The 24,066-nt window shown below is 37.8% G+C and overlaps 1 protein-coding gene across 3 annotated transcripts; it reads left to right on the forward strand.

The window, feature by feature from the left end:
- Window positions 1-636: 636 nt before the first annotated feature.
- Window positions 637-22,988, forward strand: LOC125238871. 3 transcript variants are annotated; one of them, XM_048146343.1, is made up of 5 exons: window positions 637-1,744; window positions 13,248-13,420; window positions 18,927-19,014; window positions 21,372-21,404; window positions 22,862-22,988. In XM_048146343.1, exons 1-5 carry the CDS (start codon window positions 1,519-1,521, stop codon window positions 22,867-22,869), a joined length of 528 nt encoding a protein of 175 aa, XP_048002300.1. In that variant the 5' UTR covers window positions 637-1,518; the 3' UTR covers window positions 22,870-22,988. The 3 variants fall into 3 exon arrangements, with proteins under 3 accessions (XP_048002300.1, XP_048002301.1, XP_048002299.1); XM_048146344.1 differs by lacking the exon at window positions 21,372-21,404; XM_048146342.1 differs by lacking the exon at window positions 22,862-22,988 and having other exon boundaries at window positions 21,372-21,696.
- The last annotated feature ends 1,078 nt before the right edge of the window (window positions 22,989-24,066 follow it).

Consider the following 24,066-nt stretch of genomic DNA (forward strand, 5'->3'; position numbering starts at 1 on the left):
GACATAGCTAGAATGCGTTTCGATCAGATCGCCACGTAACATCAATGGCTGTTACTTCCATAGAGGAATAGGGGAAGTAAGGGAAAAGTTGTAACTTGTAACTCCACACATCAGAAAATGCAAGTTATTTGTAGTGACATCTAGCGTCACCCACGCGTCAAATAGCTAAATTATCAGTACCACTACTCGACACTAGGTGCCAACAGTGTTGCGTCTGCCAAAAATGTAATATTAATAGTTATTTGTTATACAAGGGGGCAAAGTTGTATTTTAAAGCCGAGTGTGGAATTTAAACACGAGCAAGTGAAAGGATTCTATAGTTGAATCACGAGCGAAGCGAGTTTTTTAACACACGAGAAGTAAAATACATTTGCACCCGAGTGTAACATAAAACTTTTCCCCTCACTATAGCGAGGAAACTACAACGCAAAAAATGCGTTTATCACTGCTTCCAGTAGTTCCACAGGTGGTAAATCATCGTAATTACTGGATTCACCTACTTTTATCAATTTTAAAGCAGTTAATTTGACTTTATTCAAGGTCAAATTACTTTACCCACTAGTGGATAAAATGCGTTTTTACCCGCTGGTATTAAAGGACAAAACACGTGTTTCCGAGCTAGTGAGGGGAAAAACAGTTTACAACTTATATTACAAGCAGAAGAAATTGAAAACAGAATACTGATTTTGACTTTGAGCTAATAATACTATTGTAATATTAGCTCAAAGTTGTCAAAGCGGACCCCAGGCGCTTGAGCCGTGGTAACTGACGGGATATCGCAAAGAGGATGATGAATTAGCTCAAAATTGTTGAGCATTAGACTTTTTGTTCGTCGCGACATCTATTGACAAGTAGCAGTGCTGATAATTTACGCTAGTGTCGCTAGTTGAGGCGTGATTGACGCGTGGATTACGCTAGATGTCACTTCAAATAACTTGCGTTTACTGATGTATGGAGTTACAACTCTTCCATCACTATTCCTCTATGGTAACTTCGGCTATTGTTGTAAGTATATTAAAACATTTCATTATTTATTTATGGTGTGTTAATTACCTACGGGTCTCCCTGCGTTTATCCGCTACAAATTCTAAAATAAAGCGTATTCTAAAAAGTAAAAACAAGTACTTTGTCTGAAAAGTACATTAGTATAGTCTCACAGATAGGTACAACGATAAACTAATTCAATTTATGGATAAATCCTTACGGTTACGGTGACCGCTTTCCATAAGGCGGAGTATACCTGTTTGCCACCGACGTGGTATAAAAAAAATGTCAATGTCATCGCGCTGTCCCGGTCACACCGTGTAACACATTTATACCAGTCAGTTTGGAAGCACCAGTACTACGTTGCACGCACTATGCGTAGCCTATGAGAGAGTGAATCTCATGAAAAAAAACTCAAAAACCTCACTGTCTTAATATCTAGCCCGCGGCTGTCGGCAGTCACATTCTTAAATCCGCGGCATCCGTACGCGCTTCCAAATTTGAAAAAAGAACGCTCGAAAAAATTTGTTTAAAATGCGCGCCGCGTTTTTCTTTTTAATACTCGCTTCGGGCGCGATGGCGAAGGAGACTGGATTTATGCCAGTATTAGAAGAAAAGTTTGCAGAAATATTATCCGATTATATAGGATATGTTACAAGTTGGTTCCAAAATTTTAACGATGAACATGTAAGGAAAACGGAAATGGGAAGATTTTTAAATTATGATGAAATGAAAAAGAAATTGGCAGATGCTGAAAATCGTAAGTATTTTTGCGTTTTGTTCATATAGATTATTTTAGTATTAAGATCGAAAAAGTTATATATCAGGCAATTCAGGCAACAAATTAAAATTTGTATGAAATTACTTTGCACTCTTGCGGAGAAAAGGCAACTTTCTCATCAGATTTCGAAGAATCAGACGAGCCTTTACCAGTCGGTGTGGTGAAAATAATATTATCACACATGCAAAAATTTAACTAAGTTTTAAGCTGATCTCAATTTTTTGATAGGTATCGAAAAGTACTCACCTACTGTAATCGCAACAATGTTTACAGTAGATTGCTGCGCAAAAATAGTTTTGGGTGACAATTAACTTTTCCCCTCACTAGCTCGGAAACACGTGTTTTGTCCTTTAATACCAGCGGGTAAAAACGCATTTTATCCACTAGTGGGTAAAGTAATTTGACCTTGAATAAAGTCAAATTAACTGCTTTAAAATTGATAAAAGTAGGTGAATCTAGTAATAAAGATGATTTACCACCTGTGGAACTACTGGAAGCAGTGATCAACGCATTTTTTGCGTTGTAGTTTCCTCGCTATAGTGAGGGGAAAAGTTTTGTGTTACACTCGGGTGCAAATGTATTTTACTTCTCGTGTGTTAAAAAACTCGCAAGTTCAGGATTCTATTCTCGAACCACTCGCTTCGCTCGTGGTTCAACTATAGAATCCTTTCACTTGCTCGTTTTTCAATTCCACACTCGGCGTTAAAATACAACTTTGCCCCCTTGTATAACAAATAAAACTATTAAGAGTAGGTAACTAAGGCCCACTTGCACCAATCACTTAACTCGGGGTTAGTGAGTTGTCATCTGTCAAATTCCATATCAAATTGTGGGTTAACCCTCGGGTTAACCCTGCGTATGTACAGTCAGTAATGGCAATTACGAACATGTTTATGTTTATAATAATTTTTACTTACTTAAGTAGTTTAGTTTTAAGTTAGGCAGGTATATGGAATAGGTTTAGTCAGTTACTCTTCCACAATTAATGTACCTAAATTAAAATACTATCTGTACACACATGTATAGAGTTATAGGCCAGTTCAGTACTTTAAGTAAAATAGTAATTTATTTTTCTAATAATGACACTTGTTTTGTGAGCCAAATAAATAAATAAAAAACACGAATCCTGTCTAATTTAATTTATCGCCCTTAGTCCGTTTTCACATTATCCGATCCGATATCGGATGTCGGAAGGATTTCAATAGAAAAAACCAAGATGGCGCCTGTAATGTATGGGATATCGGTCCGACATCCGATATCGGATCGGATAATGTGAAAACGCACTTAAAAGGCTTAGGCAGAAAAGCCGGCGGGCTTAAATGGGACTGGGCCGGCCACGTCTATCGCATGCATCCGGATAGGTGGGCTACTCGTATCATAGCCACCAAGTGGATGCCGACGAAAAAGAGTGGGCGGGGCAGTCCCAGGCAAAGATGGCGGGACGACCTTGACGACTTCCTAAACAACTGGCCGGAAGTAACGGAGAATCGGGAATTATGGAGAGCCAGGGGAGAGGAATTTGCCCAGCAGTGAGACACTCCAATAGGCTAAGAAAAAAAAAGAAAAAAAAGGCTTACACGTAGTATAAACTTTATAAGTTTACAGATTCCAGCGTTTTTGCCCAACGCATAAAATAGTAAAAATTCCGAGGCTTGATTAGGCACGTCCTCTTCACTATTTTGTTATACTTTTTATGGATTCAAGCTTAACAAGCATTTCATTCTTGTCTTATTGTACAAGGCACCTAGCCAACGTCACATCGCCCACGCTTTGTAAGCGTATTTGTAGCTTTCCCTATCACTGTTCTGTAGTGCACATAGCATCTAGAATAGGCTATACGATATCTATATTTATATATAGTAGTGTTACTACTTAAAAAAAAACAAATCAAAAAATATTTAATAAAATAATTTGATTTGTTCCCTACATAGAATAGGCTAGTTTCCTGCTAGTCAAATTAGCTTCTTTTTAAGAACTGTCAAAACGATTTGCTAATATGGAATTGCTATGAAATACTAAGAAGTGATGTCAGTGCGTTTTCACATTATCCGATCCGATATCGGATGTTGGAGCGATATCCCAAACATTACAGACGCCATCTTGGATTTTTTTCATTGAAATCCTTCCGACATCCGATATCAGACCGGATAATGTCAAAACGGACTCACGATCAATTCATTAATTTTATGGCTTTCCCTTTGACTTATTAAATAGAAATTATGTTTAAAAATAACTACTTACTCTCAATATTTTTCTTCTAATTATGTGGTGCTTTATTTCGTGCACAGCATAATAGTTATTTGTTTTATACAAGGGGGCAAAGGTGTATTTTAACGCCGAGTGTGGAATTGAAAAACGAGCAAGTGAAAGGACTCTATAGTTGAACCACGAGCGAAGCGAGTGGTTCGAGAATAGAATCCTGAACTTGCGAGTTATTTAACACACGAGAAGTAAAATACATTTGCACCCGAGTGAAACACAAAACTTTTCCACTCACTGTAGGGAGGAAACTACTACGCAAAAAATGCGGTTATCACTGCTTCCATTAGTTCCACAGCTGATAAATCATCTTTATTACTAGATTCACCTACTCTTATCAACTTTAAAGCAGTTAATTTGACTTTATTTAAGGTCAAATTACCTTACCCACTAGTGGATAAAATCCGTTTTTACCCGCTGGTATTGAAGGACAAAACACGTGTTTCCGAGCTAGTGAGGGGAAAAATATATTATTTTAAGCATAGGAAACTAGCCTATTGTCACTTTGGCTAGGCTGGCACGGGACTAAAAACTGTCACCCATTGAGACTGCTTACTGCTTAGTAATCAAAAGTGGTTGTTACTTTAATATACTTACGGAGTAATTTTCACTAGTTCTTTTTAGGAACAAAATAAGGTTTTAAGAAAAAAAATTTTTTTCACCACAAAAACTGGTAAAGGCATCTTAATACTTCAAAACCAAATGACAAAGTTGCATTTTATCCCCAAGATTGCAAAGTAAAATAAAACTATAGAAACGGATTAAATCGCGTTAACATATATGGTAATTTTTTTTAATATTGTATAACTAGCTTTATTAATAGTGTGTGAACCTGCCTTCAAAATCTATATTATTTATGGTCATGGTTCGTTAATATTTCTTGTATGTGGCTAGCTTTTCCACATTGTAATTTTTCCTCAGTCACCCGTTGACCACGAATGCTGTAAAGTGTTCGAAACATCGGGATGAATAGTAAATTCATTATACGCGATTTAATCCGTTTCTATAGTTTTATTTTATGAGTAACTATCGCGGTAACCGAAGACAATATTATTGCAAATTAATTTCATACAAATTTGTACTTTACATCCTAAGCTGACTGGTAGAATTAACATTTAAATGATTATTTTGAATGTTGTGAAACTCGTGTTGATGTGGTGAAAAATTTTGTGTTTAACTCAGTGGCCAATTTTTGGTCTTCGTGCCTTGCCCGCCCGCCGAGTTTCTTGCCGGTTCCATAGTGGATACCCCCCTCCCAACTGAGGGGGGACTGAAATCTTCTCGAGGCTGAGGCGTAGGGTTAGAGCCGGCGTAGCTTTATTTGACGTTCATATGCGCATTGTAATATGCCTACTTGAAAAATAAATATTTCATTTTCATTTTTTTCATTTTTGAAGCCCTTGCAACGCTCAAGATTCCACTTCTCGAATAACTCCCTACACTCGCGGTATATTATGTTTATTTACATGAACATATTTACATAATTATAAAAGAAACTAAGACAAAACTTAAAAGCTAGCTAAAATAGGCCCTTGAGGCATTGCACCAAGGATACTGGCGACATTTCCTCGCTGTGTCGCAATGCTGATACGTTGTGCGAGGAAGTTGCCAGCTCTTCGGTCACCACTCACCAGTTACCTCAACCAGACGCTTCGCGATTTCTGTGAACAACTTGTTCGCGCTGGGACCCCATGGACCTAGAGTTTCTACGCCAAAAGGTACAAAAAGGTATTATTTTCCAAGACTTTTGTATTTATTACGTTCGCGGTAATCGCGGTTCAATATTAGAATCTTCGGCTTGCTTGGGTATCAAATTTTTAACTGTTGTTTCAAACAACAGTTGCACCAGTGAGGATATCGAAATCGCTGCCACCTTAGGTTGGCTATGCCTCTTAGTCGAGTGGGTTTTTACCAAAAAGTAACCTATTTCTACAAAATTTCAATTCATCAGTGCCATTTTTTTAAACGCTCCTAAAGTCTAACAAAAACTTTTTTATTTATACCTAATATAACGGATAATGTTAACTGTTTAAACGCCAAAAAACTGCGCGTTTTTTTGCACTTTCTCAAACTTACCACAACTAGTTTACCTGCCGCAGCAAAAACGCAAAAAAGTCACCTCGTTTTACGATTAGTAAGTTCGAAAATTTTGGCACGATTTTGGCGAGCACGCGGTGAATGCGAGCAGATCTGCCGGTCTAGGTGAAATGGAAATCGTTGACGCTAGACGCCGATCGAAACGCAATCTGGATGTTGCGACTTGCATCAATACCGCTCCAGATTAAGTCCGTTTTCACATGATCCGATCCGATGTCGGAAGGAATTCAATGGAAAAATCCAATATGGCGCCTGTAATGTATGGGATATCGGTCCGACATCCGATATCGGATCGGATAATGTGAAAACGCGCTAAAGCTAGGAACATACTACGCGGACGTCCGCGGTCGCGCGACCGCGACCGCGTCCGATCAGTGTGCACAGTCTTCGGGACGTGGCTTTTGCTGACCAAAACATCCAGAGCTAGATTTCGATCGGACGTCCGTGCGCTCAAGGCCACGTCCACGACCGACGACCGATAGTTTGCACGGTTAAGTGTATATTCATTGTCTAGATCCGCGTCCGCGGTCGCGCGACGGCGGACGTCCGTGTAGTATGTTCCTAGCTTAAAGTCGCCGTCAATAGAATTTGTGAACAATGTAAACAAACCTTGTAGGTAGTCAAAAAATGTCTTTAATTTCCATTTTAACTAACGGCGCGACGCCGCGAACGCAGGTGTGGAACTTTTTGCGTATCGAATCCACACTCGCGTTCGCGGCGTCGCACCGTGATTCGTGCGCATAGTCTGGAGCGGGCTTTAGATATCGATATTACGAGTAGGTATCGTAAGCGTTTAAGCATTTGGAAACCGGCCTGCTAGCCGAATGGTCTTTCTGCAACGCCAAACGCCGCAGAAATGCTTCTAGCTCTGTCGCGCCAATACCACAGAATATATAATAGAACAAGTACAGAAGGCCCACTGCTTTGATGATCACGAAATGCCGCCTTTTTAAATGCCTACAAAATGTTTACAAAGAAACCAGCAAACGAAAATTAGGTACTCAGATCAAATTTTATACTATTACTTATATTTGAGTCTTGGGTACTTTCTAGTAGGGCTCTGGATATTCGTTACTACCCGCCGATCCGTGCGTCCGGCCCCTTAGCCCCGGCGGTGCTAAGCGTCCGAACTACCCGAACCCGCCGAAGTCCGTTCCCGTGTAGTGCCGTTCGCGCGTGTAGTGCCGAATCGGCGTTCGGGGCCGGACGGCCGGACGCACGGACTTCGGCACCGTTCGGGTATTGAACACACGAGGCGGCCGGCGGACCGATCGACTTATTGCCGTGCCGGTTTGTATTTAAAAAACCGGCCAAGTGCGAGTCGGACTCGCGCACCGAGGGTTCCGTACAAATAGACCTGAGTATTTGGTATGAATTTCAATTTAATACCTCTACGCGTTTATGAGGAAATGGGTAGTAAGGTTAAAATTATTAAAAAAAAATATATTATGTGATGTAACTAAAAATTTATGGTTTTCGTAATTTTTCCTTTATCTATGCTATAAGACGTTGCTTCGTACCAAATTTCAAGATTCTGAGTTCACGGGAAGCACCCTGTAGGTTTTGATTCCCTTGCAAGTGTCGAAAATTTGCGGCATAAACGGCTGTATCTTTTGATTGCGTTGGCTTAGAAGTTTGATTTTTTCACAGCTTCAAGGGACAGTAGACCTGAGTAATTGATATAAATTTCAGCTTCATACCTCCACGCGTTCCTGAGAAAAAGGGTCTTGACAGACGGACGGACGGACGGACAGACGGACAACAAAGTGATCCTATAAGGGTTCCGTTTTTTCCTTTTGAGGTACGGAACCCTAAAAATAGGTGAATTTTAAAATTTATGTTAATATAGCGAACGAATACGAATTGGTTTTTAACCCCCGACGCAAAAACGACGGGGTGTTATAAGTTTGACGTGTCTGTCTGTCTGTCCGTCTGTCTGTCTGTCTGTCTGTCTGTCTGTCTGTCTGTCTGTTTGTCTGTGTGTGTGTGTGTGTCTGTCTGTGGCATCGTAGCTCCTGAACGGATGAACTGATTTCGATTTAGTTTTTTTTTATTTGAAAGCTGTGTTATATACATACTCATTTTATTTGAGTCAATAACGTGTTAATTATATTTTTTGCACTTATTCCCGTTACGTTATAGGCTATACAAATATTACAAACGTATTCTTATAGGTCCATACTTTCGCCAGGCACACTAGTCTACTGGTTTTTTTCGATAAAGTTGCTTAAGGCAATTGCAAGTTTAATGGACTTTATTTGTCTATAGGTTAATAACCAATAGAAGGGTATTGGTTTGTGTGAAAAATACTATATTAGTTATATTAATTGATTGTTTTATGATGTTCATGGGGACTTACTAACTACCTATAAGGAGTATGGTCCTTATAGGTACTTACTATATGTACAGATGCTGACAAATATACTTGAAAATATTATCTTCGGTTACCGCGACAGTTACTCATGCAATTTATTATAGTTATATCTATGTCTCATAGTTTTAAAATATATAAATAAATATTGGGGACATTACACAGATCGACTTAGCCCCAAACTAAGCGAAGCTTGTACTCTGGGTACTGCGCGCCGATATACATACTTAAATAGATAAAATACATAACTATGGAAACGGATTATATCGCGTATACTAAATGAATTGTATTTGAACTATCGAGTTATTAATTTTTATCTAAGAAGTTAGTAGAATTAACGTCGCATGAGAAGACAAAGGTAATAATGACTTGTGGGCGGCACAATAACCAATACCCGTGGTGATTTTTACTAATAATAATGACACTCAAACCTCACACCCGGCTTCCCTTTGACAAGGACAAACCTTTTGTTTGAAAAGTTCTAGATGTAGCCGCGCTGTTTTACAAATACCTAGTTAAGAATGGTATATATTTTTTGTTATTTTGGAGGGAACCACCTTGAAGTGAATATGTATCCATAGTCCTGGTTCTTAACTTGCGCTAGTCGGATAGGGTGTGACAAAAAGCATGAGACTTGACATGTATATAGGTAACTTACAAACACAACAGAAAAAAATAAAAGTAGGTACGCAGACGCCGAGGTGTCAATGTTTCCCCTCTTTTCCCTCATTTTTATATCACTATTTTCAGGTTTTTTATATTGTTATGAAAACCGTGAAAGCTATAATCACGATATTTAGGAAAAGTATATTCTCCATAAAATTTTCTACAATACTGTCTTTTAAAGTAGGTGTCTTTTAAGGTGGGTAGGTAAGCTTTTAACTCATCATTTTCAAATTATGCTTAAGTCCCCCGCATAATATTTGTTTTTAACTACTAGTGGGATGAGTAGGGGTAGCACTATCGACTGTTAGTAATATACTTTAAATGGTAGTATTGTAGAGAATTTCATGGTACTTCTCCTAGACATCTTTCTGGTAAGTACCTACTCGTAATATTTACTTACCAAAACCTTTAGTGGTTTTCGTGAAAATTTAAAAATGCTAAAAATGGGAGATAATAGTGGGGGAAGAGATTGACTCTTCGGCGTGTTTCTACTTCTATTTATTCTTATGAACGTCAAAGCTATGTGCATACCAAGTTTCATGCTTTCTGACATCATACTAATTTAGGCCACTGAAAACTCGTGCTCTATATAATAATGCCTAAAATGTAAAACATGGAAAAAATCGAGTAGTTAAAATTTGTCCCCCAGTCACAATTGCTCCGCTGTCCCTTTTTCATTTTAGTTATTAAGGTTTTATCATTTTTGGTTCTTTAAACTGATTTTAATATTCGCTTGAACCGAAAACGCGAACGATCATCAAGCATCACTATACGTCGAGAACGGATCGGACCCGCGGGTTTTTAGAGTCCGTCGATCCGGACACACGGACTACACGGGTACCCGGACTTTAATTACACGGTCCCTAATTACCCGTTCCAAACGGGCCAGAAATCCGGATTCGTGTAACACGGGAACGGATACCCGGCAACGGGTACACGAAACACGGACGCGACCGGGAGCCCTACTTTCTAGGTATACAGACATACAGTATTTTGGTTTAAGTTCCAACATCACAAGCCTTATGGAGCTTTTCCGTGGGACTTAATCAATAAGTAGATCTGTGTACATATTTTATTCATGATGTCTATTTAACTTAGCAATATTGTTAGCCATTCCACACGCGGACATCGCATTTGAACCTTCAAAAAAAACTCGCGACGTAAAATAACAATAGAAAGTGCGAACGTGCGTTCCGTGAGAACGCGCGCTATCCTTGATTAGGCCGCGAACTCGCGGCCGCCAGTATGTACTTGTAGCGCGGCGATAGAATCGCGGAGTGAGCCGGCCCCTGCCACTACGCAAGAGCGATAGAGATAGATATATATATGAGCGTTTCGTTTAGTAAGCGTTTGTGATAGCAACTGTGGTATGCTTAAGAGGATACGGTAGCGAACATGCTAAAATGGAAAGGAGCCCCCCTTTCAACTTGGGAATTTTAGTTAAATATACAAGTGTTATTAACTAGATTTATCGAAAAAAAAATTGTCCATTAAGAACAACTCAGTCAAAAGATATTTCAAAAAAATCTTTAAAATCAAGGTTCTCCTCTCGACTGTTTCCTCCTTCAAAACTTAATCAATCGGAACGAAATTTGAGAATCTGAATAACAATGAAATAATCTATTTCGGACCGTTTAGATTATTTTGTTAATTGTTACCAATCTTGAGTACCTATCACACATTTTTGCGCCACAATGAAAAAGGCCGTTTTTGGAAATTTTTGATTGACTCTAGAGTCTTTAAAAAGCAGAATATCAAAAAAATTAAACGGTCCGACACAGATAAAAATAATAACAATCTGTGTTGAAAAAATCATTGCTCTATCTTCAAAAACCAGGGAGGAAATAGTCGAGAGCGTTTGTATGGAGAATTGACCCCTACCGTATCGCCTTAAATCCAGAAATTAATATGATTGAGATTGACTTACCGGGTTGTGATAGTTCGCTTGCTTGCAGAGGCCTCTGCTTTGGTGGTTCTTCTGCACAATATTCCTGCACACACACCTGTATACACTGTTTTATTAAATTCAGGTATTTTGCTGTTACTTTTTTTTTTATTCGTATAAATCTGCTACCAGGGCACTTTGCCAATGTCAAGTAAATTACAGAGACATATAAAACAGTATAAGTAGTTTTTTTGCGAACGAGGCCTTCGCGATGCACTGGAGGATAGCTGGAGCAGCAGTACAAAGCATGATGGCGGCCGGGACCACGAACTGCCGAGTGATGTCCGTAGAATTGGTTATTCGTATCTCCAAAATAATTCTTCATTAAATGCACTCTTTGCGCAGGCTATTCACTGCATAATATCCTATCAAACTTATATTACATTAAACAGCAGAATGCAAAAATAAAAAATATATCGGAAGACGATCCGCCATGTTCCACGGGTCAAACGAAAGTCCTTGCTGTTACTTAAACAGGCTTTGAGATGACACTGATAATTTCAAGTTTGACATTTAATGAATTTTTACTCGCAAGCCAGTAGCTGCGCTATCAGAACGAATGAGTCAGCATAGCATTTGTACTTTTTGGAGTAAATAAATATAGGTAAGTAAAAAGATTGCACACTGAACAAGTACATTCCGATACAAATACGAAAACAGGAAATTCAAAACGAGTAGCAACCATGAGAATGATATAAAAAAAAACTTAAATTTAAAAATATGAGAATGATATAGTTATTTTCTCTTAATAAGTATTTCAAAAATGGATAAGAATGTTGCAGTTCCACAAGAGTGTAATACAGTCAACGGCATAAATAAGTGATGATTTTTGTACTTTGTCGCTTTAAATCGTTTGACAATTTCATATGACATTTCAGACACGGCGTTAAAGTGACAAGGTACAGAAATCGTCACTTATTTATGCCGGTGACTGTACAACTAATTGACAACGTTTCAAAATTTTCAATGTCCCTAAAACGAAAACCATTTCGAGATATGCGCTTGTAGATCACATAAATATTTTTTAATTTTTTTTTTCCGTATTTTTAGTATAAAAAATCTTAAAAATAGTTTAAAGGGGAAGTGACGTCAAATAAGTAGCTTATTTAGAGCTGCCACTATACCAAAAAAATCTTCCAGTTGGGATGTCACTTGAGTTTGACAGTGACACTTATCACAGCTCGTAGCAAAGATATTAAAAATTTCATCGCTTAGTCTATGGTTCGTAGTCATTCACTATTGGTTGACAGTGACACTTGACAGTCAGACATACCGGACTGTTTGAGCTGACTGTTAAAACTTTTTTTTTAGAAATGATTTTGTCGTTTTCTTAGGTGTATGAAACAACACATGTGACGTCACGAAGCTGTCTTGACGTTTGTAACTTACGCTCTTTCTGCTCGAAGTAGTAATAAGAAGGGATTTTCTCATTAAAATAGCAGTTTTTGGAAAAATAAAAAATACGTGTATCTTTTAGTATTGAGTTCTTTCAAACCAAACAATAAAAACTAGTACTCAAAAATATGAAATGTTGTCAATTGGAACCCTAGGCCACTCTACAACCATGTCAAAATGACAAGCAGTAAGAGATTTCTTACAATCTGATTTATAGCGTCACTATGATGCATAAATATGACGATATCGGATCGGATAATGTTGAAACGGACTAAGGCTAGCTAGGCTAAGCTTTTATTTACTTTCACCTGTCCCGGTGTCTGTCTGTCATCAAATCTTGCAAGTTAAATTGGACCCAATTCCTGGTTTCCGATTGAGCCGAATTTGCACACATATGGAAATCACGTGACATTGCAATATACTTAATACGTAGCCGAATGGCATAAACGCTCACGAAACGAAACTCTTGTAGATAACTGTCTCTATCGCTCTTGCATATTGGCGCGACAGAGTCAGACTACCTTTCGCGGCGTTTCGTTCTCAGTTCGCGTCGCAGAAGTGCCATTCGGCTACGGCACCTGATGATAGCAGAAAGGTGGCATGTCGTATCCCCGTCGAGTAAGGGGTTTTTAGAGACGTCTCGGAGAGTAGTAGATGATTGTTGAAAGAAAAGTACACTCAGCGATAAAAGCTTGAGCCAAAAATTATTTTTTTGCGAAAAAACTTATTAGTTTTATTAAATTTTCCAGATTCAGCCGAAGGCCGAAGTGGCATGAAGAAGATCGGCAACACAATGATGCCGCTGGTGTTCCACGTCGGCGCCGCATCCACTTGGATGTTGCTGACCACTCTGCTGACGGCCAAGACGCTCGCAGTTGGACTGGCGTTACTGGTGTTTAAAATTGCTGCTGGGTCTGCTAAGGTAAGATATAAAAACTCAAGTTGCTGACGAGTTTGCGGACAGCTTGAGAGTAGAACATTTGAAGGTTGGGCTGGCGCGACTGGTGTCCAAGTTTGCTGCTAGTTTTCCTAAGGTAAGACAAGTAAATCTGAAGTTGCTGACAACCTTGCGGTTGGGCTGATGCTACTAGTGTTTATATTATATTTGCTGTAATGAGGTAAGATATACATGTTTAAGTTGCTGACAACTTTTCTGACGGCTAAGACGCTTGCAGTTGGGCTATCGTTGAGTTTAAGATTGCAGCTGGGTCTGTTATTATAGGCGAAAAGCTTAAGTAAGTCACCTGTTGTATGTGTGAGTGACGTGTTCGTATAGACGTTTGTTCTGTTTGTGTTACTAATTTTAAATATGTGTTCTCTATTCGAACACGTCACTCACACATACAACAGGTGACTTTTTTCACCTATACTAATATGAAGTTGCTGACGACTTTGCGGACAGCGTGAAGGTTGCACTATTGCTGTCCAAAGTTGCTACTAGTTCTGCTAAGATATAAACACTGATGATGTTGCTGACGATTTTAAGGACAACTTGGACATTTGAAAGTTGGTTTGGCGCTACTGGGGCCCATTTCTCAAAACTGAAAGTTACAAGTTACAAGCGGAAGTCTCTTTTCAACTTGTCATGTTAGACATTGACTACCACTTGTAAATTGTAACTTGCAGCTTCGAGAAATGGGTCCCGGGTGTTCAAGATTGCTGGTTCTGCTAAGGCTGGTTCTTCTAACCATAGAAGTTGATGGTGGTCTTGTTGCTGAGAATTAAGGACAGCTGCTACAGATACTGCTAAAGTAAAATGTGGCAATCGCAGTCTGGCTCTGTCACGCCACTATAGAAGAGCGACAGGGATAGCTAGCTACGAAACGCTTAAAAAGCGTAAGTGCCTGCTATTGGCTACGGACTCAGGCCCGTCTTTACGCACCTTTAATAAAAAAAAATGAAAAGGTTTTTGTGAAATAAAAAAAAATGCAAGATACAGACACGGCTTTATTTTTTTTTCCTATATTATTTAGCATAAAACCAATGTTTCGTAAAATGTTCATAATTTTTCGTTGGTAAACTTCGGAGATAAGGGGGGGAGCGGTATTTTTTTTTTACATTTTCCTTCAAAAATTTTTTTTTTACAACAAAAAATTATAAAAAGTTTTGACATGTACAATTTGAGCTCTTTTTAACGATGCCCCATTTGCCTTAGTAGCTTGACATTTACAGATTGCCCCCTTTCATATTGACTATTTTCTATAGTTAATATTAATAAATTAACATACATACATACATACATATAATCACGCCTGTATTCCATAAAGGGGTAGGCAGAGCACACGAACTGCTAAGTTTCGGTGCCACTCTTGGCAAAAAGGGGCTGAAAGAAATCCAAATTGTGACATTGCAGTGACAGGTTGCCAGCCTCTCGCCTACGCCACAATTTAACCCATATCCCACAGTCGACTTCTACGACACCCACGGGAAGAAAGGGGGTGGTGAAATTCTTAACCCGTCACCACACGGGCAAATTAAAAATAATAATAAATTAAAAATAATGTTTAAATAAAAATAATGGATAAATTAAAAATAATGTTTTTATTTTGAAGAGCTTAACAATTTACGTAACTATTCCAAATTTCAAGTCTCTAGCATAATTAGGTACTACCTAGTTCTTGAGATATTTAGAAATGTGACAGACAGACCAACGGACAGAGTCGCACCATAAGGGTTCCTTTTATACCTTTTTGGTACGGAACCCCAAAAAGTGAATCGCTATGACGGCCGCTTCTCGTCGACCTTGCACGTATATTTTTCGTTTTTATTTTCAACACTACGTGCTCACAATGTTTTACTATAGTCACTTAGATAGGCAGCCAATTTTTTATCCAACCAAGAGCGACAACAATGTTTGACGTTTTTTTTTCTTTACAAGCGTGGTTTGGATTTTAAAAACACGGCTTAATGGTGTCACAGTTTTTAGCATCACAAAAAACTTGGAATAAAAATGGCAGGCAGGCGAAAACCCTCGTGCAGTGACCAAGTCCAAGATATATGAAAAATACTAGATAGAGACCCCATTCTAAGAAAACATTATTGAACTGAAAAAATATCCATACCTATTTATTTATTCGTATGGCATACATGTTAGAAAATAGAAACATAGAACGTGAAATTTTACTTAAATATCTAGACTCAGGCAGTCAGCCATTTTGTGGCTACGTCGCACAGGGTGATCACAGGTCTTCGGAAGGGCCGGCACGGCATAGCGTGTTATAGGGCAGTCTTGAATTATTATATCCATACTATTACTTTACTATTATCCAGACTAATATTATAAATGGGAAAGTTCTTGTGTCTGTTTGTTTGTCCGTCTTTCACGGCAAAACGGAGCGACGAATTGACGTGATTTATGAAGTGGAGATAGTTGAAGGGATGGAGAGTGACATAGGCTACTTTTTGTCTCTTTCTAACGCGAGCGAAGCCGCGGGCAAAAGCTAGTAATATTATAAATCGTAAAGTGTGTGTCTGTTTGTTAGTCCGTCTTTCACGGTAAAACGGAGCGACGAATTGACGTGATTTAAGTAGAGATAGTTGAAGGGATGGAGAGTGACACAGGCTACTTTTTGTCTTTTTTCCAACCCCCCACTTCCCTAAAATAGGGGGAGGAAGTTTGTATGAAGCATTAAGCAATTTTCGAAGCCACGGGTAAAAGCTAGTATTTTTATATTCTAAATATAAAAGAAGAAACTGACTGACTGACATATCAACACACAGCCGAAACGACTGGTCCTGGAGACTCCTAAATATAAAAGAAGAAACTGACTAACTGACATATCAACACACAGCCGAAACGACTGGTCCTGGAGACTCCAAAAGTACGTAGGTTCCTTATAAGGTATAGAGGAGCACTAAACCCATATGGTAACAGAGTAAGCCCATTTATAATAACTTTAAAAAAAGAAAGGATTTTTCAAAATTTAACTCCTAAGGGGGTGAAATGGGGGTCAAAGTTTGTATGGGAAAACAAGATTAGTTTAAGACGCTACGGGAGCGAAAATGCTAAAATGGAAAGGAGTCCCCCTTTCAATTTCAGTTAAATATACTAGTGTTATTAACTAGATTTATCGAAAAAAATGACCATTAAGAACAACTCAGATAAAAGATGTTGCGAAAAAATGCTTAATATCGAGGTTCCGCTCTCGACTGTTTCCTCCTTCAAAACTTATTTAAACGGAACGAAATTTGAGAATCTGTATTAACAATAAAATAATCTGTGTCGGACCGTTTAGATTTTTTGGCTAATTGTTACCGATCTTGAGTATCACACCTTTTTTGAGCCATATTGAAAAAGGCCGTTTTTAGAAATTATTGATTGGCTCTAGCGTCTTTTAAAATAAAAATAGCAAAAAAAATTAAAAACGGTCCGACACAGATAAAAATAATAATAATCTGTGTTGAAAAAATCATTGCTCTATCTTTAAAAACCAGGGAGGAAATAGTCGAGAGCGTATGTATAGAGAATTGACCTGTATCGTATCCTCTTAACTATATTATTGGAAACAATAGTTATTTGTTATACAAGGGGGCAAAGTTGTATTTTAACGCCGAGTGTGGAATTGAAAAACGAGCAAGTGAAAGGATTCTATAGTTGAACCACGAGCGAAGCGAGTGGTTCGAGAATAGAATCCTGAACTTGCGAGTTTTTTAACACATGAGAAGTAAAATACATTTGCACCCGAGTGTAACACAAAACTTTTCCCCTCATTATAGCGAGGAAACTACAACGCAAAAAATGCGTTTATTATTGCTTCCAGTAGTTCCACAGGTGGTAAATCATCTTTATTACTAGATTGACCTACTTTTATCAATTTTAAAGCAGTTAATTTGACTTTATTCAAGGTCAAATTACTTTACCCACTAGTGGATAAAATGCGTTTTTACCCGCTGGTATTAAAGGACAAAACACGTGTTTCCGAGCTAGTGAGGGGAAAAATCATATTATAAAACCTGTAGTAGAAGATGAATGTATGATACACTTCCCCTTGATACTTCATACTAAGAATCGTACCTCGATTTTTAGCGCCATCTATTAAATACATACTATCATAACTACACTGATGATGCCTACATTTTTTTTTTCAAAATGTGTATTGTCGTGATATTATGATTTTAAAATAAAGAAATATGTCATTTGTTCTTATCAAAAATAGAAACACGCAAAAATATTTGGGGAAAATATGATTTTGGCCACTTCCAGGCTGCGAACAGCGCCATCTAGTTTTAAGCCTAAAAGGCCCATACATTTCAGGTACGCTTTTTTGTATGGGCTCTGTCAGTCCCGTATTAAATCGTTCTTGTCCGTAGTGACCTAATTCCATTGCACCTACTTAAAATAACAACTTTCAAAATGTATTCTTAAATGAGACGGAGATCTGAGACAAACGCACAAAAACACTACTAAATAAAAAAACCTTTTAAAATTTCAAAGTCGGTAAAAAAACCAAACTAGGTGTAGAGCCGATCTTCCGTTTTTTACTCGCATCTACTTACAATTTTATTGCATGACTGTTCAAGTGTTCACTTTCGCTACAATAATTTTCAATAACGAGTGAGCACTTATTGTACTATATAATAGCTGACGAGGTGTTGAATTGATAGTTATTTATTTTTCTTATGTATTTTTATCGCTCTAAAAAAAGAATTGACGAAGATGTACGTGAATATATTGGCATTAAGTTCGCCTTTGTACCTCGTGTGTTCATAAGTTTTGAGACGAGAAAAAAACTGACACTATAAAAAACTGAAACAATTTATTGTAATATGTCAAATATCTATCGATATACAATAAATAATTAATTAATAAATAAAATTTACTCGAAATGACCGCCTCGTTTTTTTATACCCTTTAAGCAGATATAGAGCGGGCTAGCCACTCGTCAATAGCGGCACGCACCTTTTCTATGGGGATTCGTTTCGATTCTCTAAGGAGACCTTCTGCTTGTAACTTGCAACTTTCAGTTTGAGAAATGGGCGCCTGGGGCCCATTTCTCAAAACTGAAGTTACAAGTTACAAGCGGAAGTCTCTTTCCAACTTGTCATATTAGACATTGACAACCACTTGTAAATAGTAACTTGTAGCTTCGAGAAATGGGCCCTAGAGCCCCATTTCTCGAAAGGTACAAGTTTTGTATTACAAGTGTGTTTCCATGGAAACCCATACGATTTGACAGTTCGCGCACTTGTAATACAAGGCTTGTACCTTTCGAGAAACGGGCCCCTGGGGCCTATTGCATAACAATTTACAACTTGTATTACAAGTGGAACTCTCTTTCTTATAAAATGAATTGGAGGGGGACTACCGCTTGTAATATGAGTTGTAACTTGTTATGCAATAGGCCCCTGGTCTTGCGTTTTTTACGAACATTGAAAAACTTGCCGTATATTCGGCCTATTTATATTTAAAATCGTTATTTTTGTTGCAGCTGGCGTCCTTCTTTACGCAACTAAAGCACAGCAAAGAGGATCATCACGGATATTCTTCAGCGTGGACCCCGCACTACGAACACCATGGTAAGTAGGTACCTACTGTAACTTCGCAAGTACGTATTGTCCCGGATTTGTAAGTTCACATTTTTGACACATTTGTTTTGAAGTATGTTGCATGCGCGGATCCAGGGAAGGCCATGGGGGTCAGACCCCTTCCCCCTGGAGCCTAAGTTGGCCATACAAATAGACCACTTGACCCCCCCTGGAGCCCCGGGCTGGATCCGCGCTTGGTATGTTGCGATGTGGCTAAGACGTATCGTTTGCCGAATCTCAGGATTCGAATTGGTTGAATCGATTAGGCCCTATGTACGTACATGTAAGGTCCTATGTGCGATGTGGCTAAGACGATTAATTTCGTCGTCGTTTCGTTTGCCAAAAACGATTAATTTCGAATTGGTTGAATCGATTAGGCCCTATACTACAAGGAGGTGCTTAAACAAATATACGATTTCTGTCAACATACTGAATTGTCATTTGAATCGAAATGACAGACTAGGCCACAGCACTAGTTTAAAAATAAAAATGAATGATAAATGACATAATAAGTAAATCCTGCGTGATGAATTAATATCGTAAAATACTCACTAACGAAGATCCGCAAAAATGTAACATGTGTTAGATTATGTTTAAAGTAAGCGAAATATTGTTTTTAAGTACTTGACTGGTACTTATTACAGGATTTTATTTAAAATTTGATTAGGTTGCACGAGTTTACGTTTTGTGGACGCTGTCATGTGTCAAAAAGAGGTTCTTACAGCTCTGGGACAATATAATATACAACAATGTATGATATGATATGCGATGCGATGAGAGAGCGTTAGAGTCCGTCCAAGGTCGATGGGTCTGGCCTAGCGCGTAGTGACCTTCGAATCCCGGTAAGGGCATTTATTTGTGTGATGAGTACAGATAGTTTCCATGCGCGGATCCAGGGGGGGGGTCATGGGAGCCATTACCCCCCCCCCCAGCCATACAAATAGACCACGTGACCCCCCCTCTGGGGCCTGGGCCTATACCACGTGACCCTCCCCCCCCCCCCTGGGCACGAAGCTGGATCCGCGCTTGATAGTTTCTGTCAAGGCTGTGGTCTCTAGGTATGTATATAAAAGTAGCATAGGTAATAGACCTATATTATTTCATAGTCGATTAAGAGGGCTTTCGTGTTAAAAATAGTGAAATCGCAACCGAGCGCTCGATCATACCGTGTGTGGTATCAAATTAAAGGGCTTTGCGAGTAGTTTATAAATATATATCACATTATAGGACTTTTTCTACTTGGTCTAACAAAATATGAGAAAATGTCCAAAAGTGGTAATAATTGTACCGGTGAAGGCTCGTTTTCAAAAAATTGGTAAAAATCAATAATAGCAATTTATAATCACTAAGGCATAACAGCAATTTAAGTAAACGTTGCAAATTAATTTAGTACAAAACTTACTTCGATGTGATGTAGATTTTTAAAGAAATTGTCACTTAATTTTAGGTAATTTCTGAAAAAAATTGAATTCGCCTTAGGCTAGTTTACTCTTTTTCAAAAACTTAAAATAAAAATCTAGTCTGAAATGATTGTGGTACAGGATATACGAATTATAAATTTACCCGTTTTAATATTCAAAATTGTCCAAATTTTACAAATAAGATCGACTGATTCAGCTCTATACGTGCGTTTTTCTAAACGTGCATTAGAGAAAAAATCATAATTAATTTAGAGAGTTAGTTTTCAAAAATCCAGTCTTATAAAAATCAAGATAATAAGATGCTCTAACTGGAACTTGAATTAAATAAATCTATTGGATAACGGAAAGTGTAGTATTTCACCGACTAAAACTATCAATTTTACATTCTTTTGACGTTTTTTTTGAAAGCAGCCTTAAGGTTAATTGTGTTATAATTTTTTTTTTTTTTTTTATTATTCACAAAAAATAAACTTATAATTAACAGTTTACAGGAATCCTCGCCAAACTGTAACGTTTGATGGCGAGAGGCGCTCATTGTTTTAGACATTAGTTACTTAAATACAGTTTTGATATAAAACAGATAAAAAGAGTTAAGAGTTTTGATATAAAAAGAGTTTTGATTATAACAGCACTCTGGCGGCAGAACTTTGCCGTGGCATTCCCTAATAAGTAATGTTTCCAATAAGTTCCATTAGCGGCTTGTTTAAAATTGCACGCTTAAGTGAAATATTTACGTCACTTTACTTTTTTTCTTTAATGAAAACTCTGAAAATCAAAATTATGGGCTGTTTTAATTTCTTTCTGGCTATAAATACACACATTTTTACACTTATCTACATACCTGTATATGTATTTTCATATTTTCTGTTGAATTGTCCATATAATATGTACGCATTTATATTTATATATTTATTTATCTCTTTCCAGATTACCACATAGAGCACCACCCCGACCATCATGGTACGATATCCCACCAAAGCTGGACCCCCAGTTACACACCACACCACTACCATGAATACAAAAACGAGTATCGCGATTACAAAAACCAGTTTCACGATTCTAAAAACGAGTTTCACGATTCGCAAAACGAGTTTCACGATTCAAAACGAGTTTCACGAAACAAAAAATGACAATTATAACACATACGAAGTTAATGATTATAAAACTATTACTACACATGACATCCAGGGGTCGAGTGAAGATTATAGTTTGGAAGGTGCTAAGAAAAAGGTTGACATTAAAGTAGGGTAGTTTTTTTGGTACGTATAAAAGTACAATATACAGGGTATACACGTTAAACTTCCGTGAGACATATTCAAATGATTAATTGAAATACGGTTGTACTCACGTTATTATATCGCTATTGCTGCGACATGTTTCGGGCCAATTCGGAGGCCCCTCTTCAGGCGTATAGGAGTTCACGCGACGGCTAGACTCCGCAAACAACATGTCGCAGCAATAGCGATATAATAACGTGAGTACAACCGTATTTCAATTAATCATTTGAATATACAGGGTGTTTATTAGCCAGCAGCACTAATTTACCTACACCTAGAAACCGAGGCCTACGTCTAGGCTATTAAAGATTACCAAATGTTATTGTTGACGACCGGTCTGGCCGAGCGCGACCTGCTATTTAAGCCAGCGTTCCCGGGTTCGAAACCCGGTAAGGGCATTTATTTGTGTGATGAGCACAAATATTTGTTCCAGAGTCATGTATATATATGTCGGAGAATGACTAAAATGTGGTTTGAGACACGTTTTTCTATTTGACAAATGTATACCTGGCTGGTATGTATTTAACGATGTAATAATAATGAAGATATTATGCCGATCAAGCTGCAGGCAAAAATGGAGGCAGGCATATACATTTAACGATGTTTATATGTATTTAACGATGTAATAATAATAAGTATGTATATCGTCGCCTAGCACCCATAGTACAAGCTTTGCTTAGTTTGGGGCTAGGTTGATCTGTGTAAAGTGTCCCCTAATATATTTTTTTATATATTGGGGACACCTTGCACAGATCAACTTAGCCCCAAACTAAGCAAAGCTTGTACTATGGGTGCTAAGTGACGATATACATACTTAAATATATAAATACATACTTATATACATAGAAAACATCCAAGACACAGGGACAAATATCTGTGCTCATCACACAAATAAATGCCCTTTCCGGGATTCGAACCCAAGACCGCGGCTTAGCAGGCAGGGTCACTACCGACTGAGCCAGACCGGTCGTCTTATATTTATTTATCGTCGATTTATATTTAAATTATATCCACGACCTTAACATATAAGCAAGTCGTGTACTTATACATGCTTGGCACTTTGTCCACATCTATCTACCTTGACTGTACAAAGATTAGGCTTGAATTTTATTTTTATATAACATTTGCGTTTTGTTGCAGGTAATTAAGCCATCTCCAAGATCCCTCCAAGGTCACTTAAAAACATCAGTTTGTCGTATTAGGAAAAACCAAAGTAGACATTATTATACGTAAATTTTATTTTTCCCCTCACTAGCTCGGAAACACGTGTTTTGTCCTTTAATACCAGCGGGTAAAAACGCATTTTATCCACTAGTGGGTAAAGTAATTTGACCTTGAATAAAGTCAAATTAACTGCTTTAAAATTGATAAAAGTAGGTGAATCTAGTAATAAAGATGATTTAACCACCTGTGGAACTACTGGCAGCAGTGATAAACGCATTTTTTGCGTTGTAGTTTCCTCGCTATAGTGAGGGGAAAAGTTTTGTGTTACACTCGGGTGCAAATGTATTTTACTTCTCGTGTGTTCAAAAACTCGCAAGTTCAGGATTCTAGCTTCGCTCGTGGTTCTTGCTCGTTTTTCAAATCCACACTCGGCGTTAAAATACAACTTTGCCCCCTTATATAACAAAATAACTATTATTTATTACAGCACAAATATCATAGGTAAAAAAGTGTCTCACATATTTTTTCGAATTTTCGTAAATAATGTATTTCATTTTAGGCATAGTATGTAATAGTAATAGTGTTTATTTATTTATTTAAACTTTATTGCACAATACAAAAAAGTACAAATGGCGGACTTAATGCCAGGTGTTTATTTGCTTTAATTTTAGTACAATCATGGTATTACAATATAATGGTTAATACGTACATTCAGACTTAAAAAAGTCATGCAATTTTTTCCGTAATAACTTAGTTGTATCCTGACACAATAGAATAGAATAGAATAGAATAGAATAAACGTTTATTCGTGAACACAGGTAAGACAAAATACACATAATAACAACAAGACAGAAAGGAATGAAGTGCCACGAAATGGCCTCATCTCAGCGTGTTATATGACAAACAGAAAGATTCACAAATAGGTATAACCCATATGTGCCCAACACAGTTTAGCTCTAGCTGTAGCAATTATTTTACTATCTATCGATCTAACAGATCAAACACACATTTCTTTTCATCATAGCATTCATCTCACTCGTTTCATAGGCAATTATTTATAGATATTTTAGGTATATAATTTCATCTCTTTACAATATTTCTTATTCAATCAATTATGTGTTATCGTGATCTGATCCGATTCCGGCAGAATATCAGTGCTGCTGCCTCAGGGCGTAGCGTAA

The sequence above is a fragment of the Leguminivora glycinivorella genome, chromosome 24, assembly GCF_023078275.1.
Source record: "Leguminivora glycinivorella isolate SPB_JAAS2020 chromosome 24, LegGlyc_1.1, whole genome shotgun sequence".
NCBI classification, from domain to species: Eukaryota; Metazoa; Arthropoda; class Insecta; order Lepidoptera; family Tortricidae; genus Leguminivora; species Leguminivora glycinivorella.

What these genes read in the sequence shown, in the direction of transcription:
- LOC125238871 (XM_048146342.1), top strand. Translation starts at nt 1,519, where the DNA reads ATGCGCGCCGCGTTTTTCTTTTTAATACTCGCTTCGGGCGCGATGGCG. An exon ending in ATTGGCAGATGCTGAAAATC is followed by an intron (nt 1,745 to 13,247) that starts GTAAGTATTTTT and finishes TAAATTTTCCAG; the next exon opens with ATTCAGCCGAAGGCCGAAGT. An exon ending in CCCGCACTACGAACACCATG is followed by an intron (nt 19,015 to 21,371) that starts GTAAGTAGGTAC and finishes ATCTCTTTCCAG; the next exon opens with ATTACCACATAGAGCACCAC.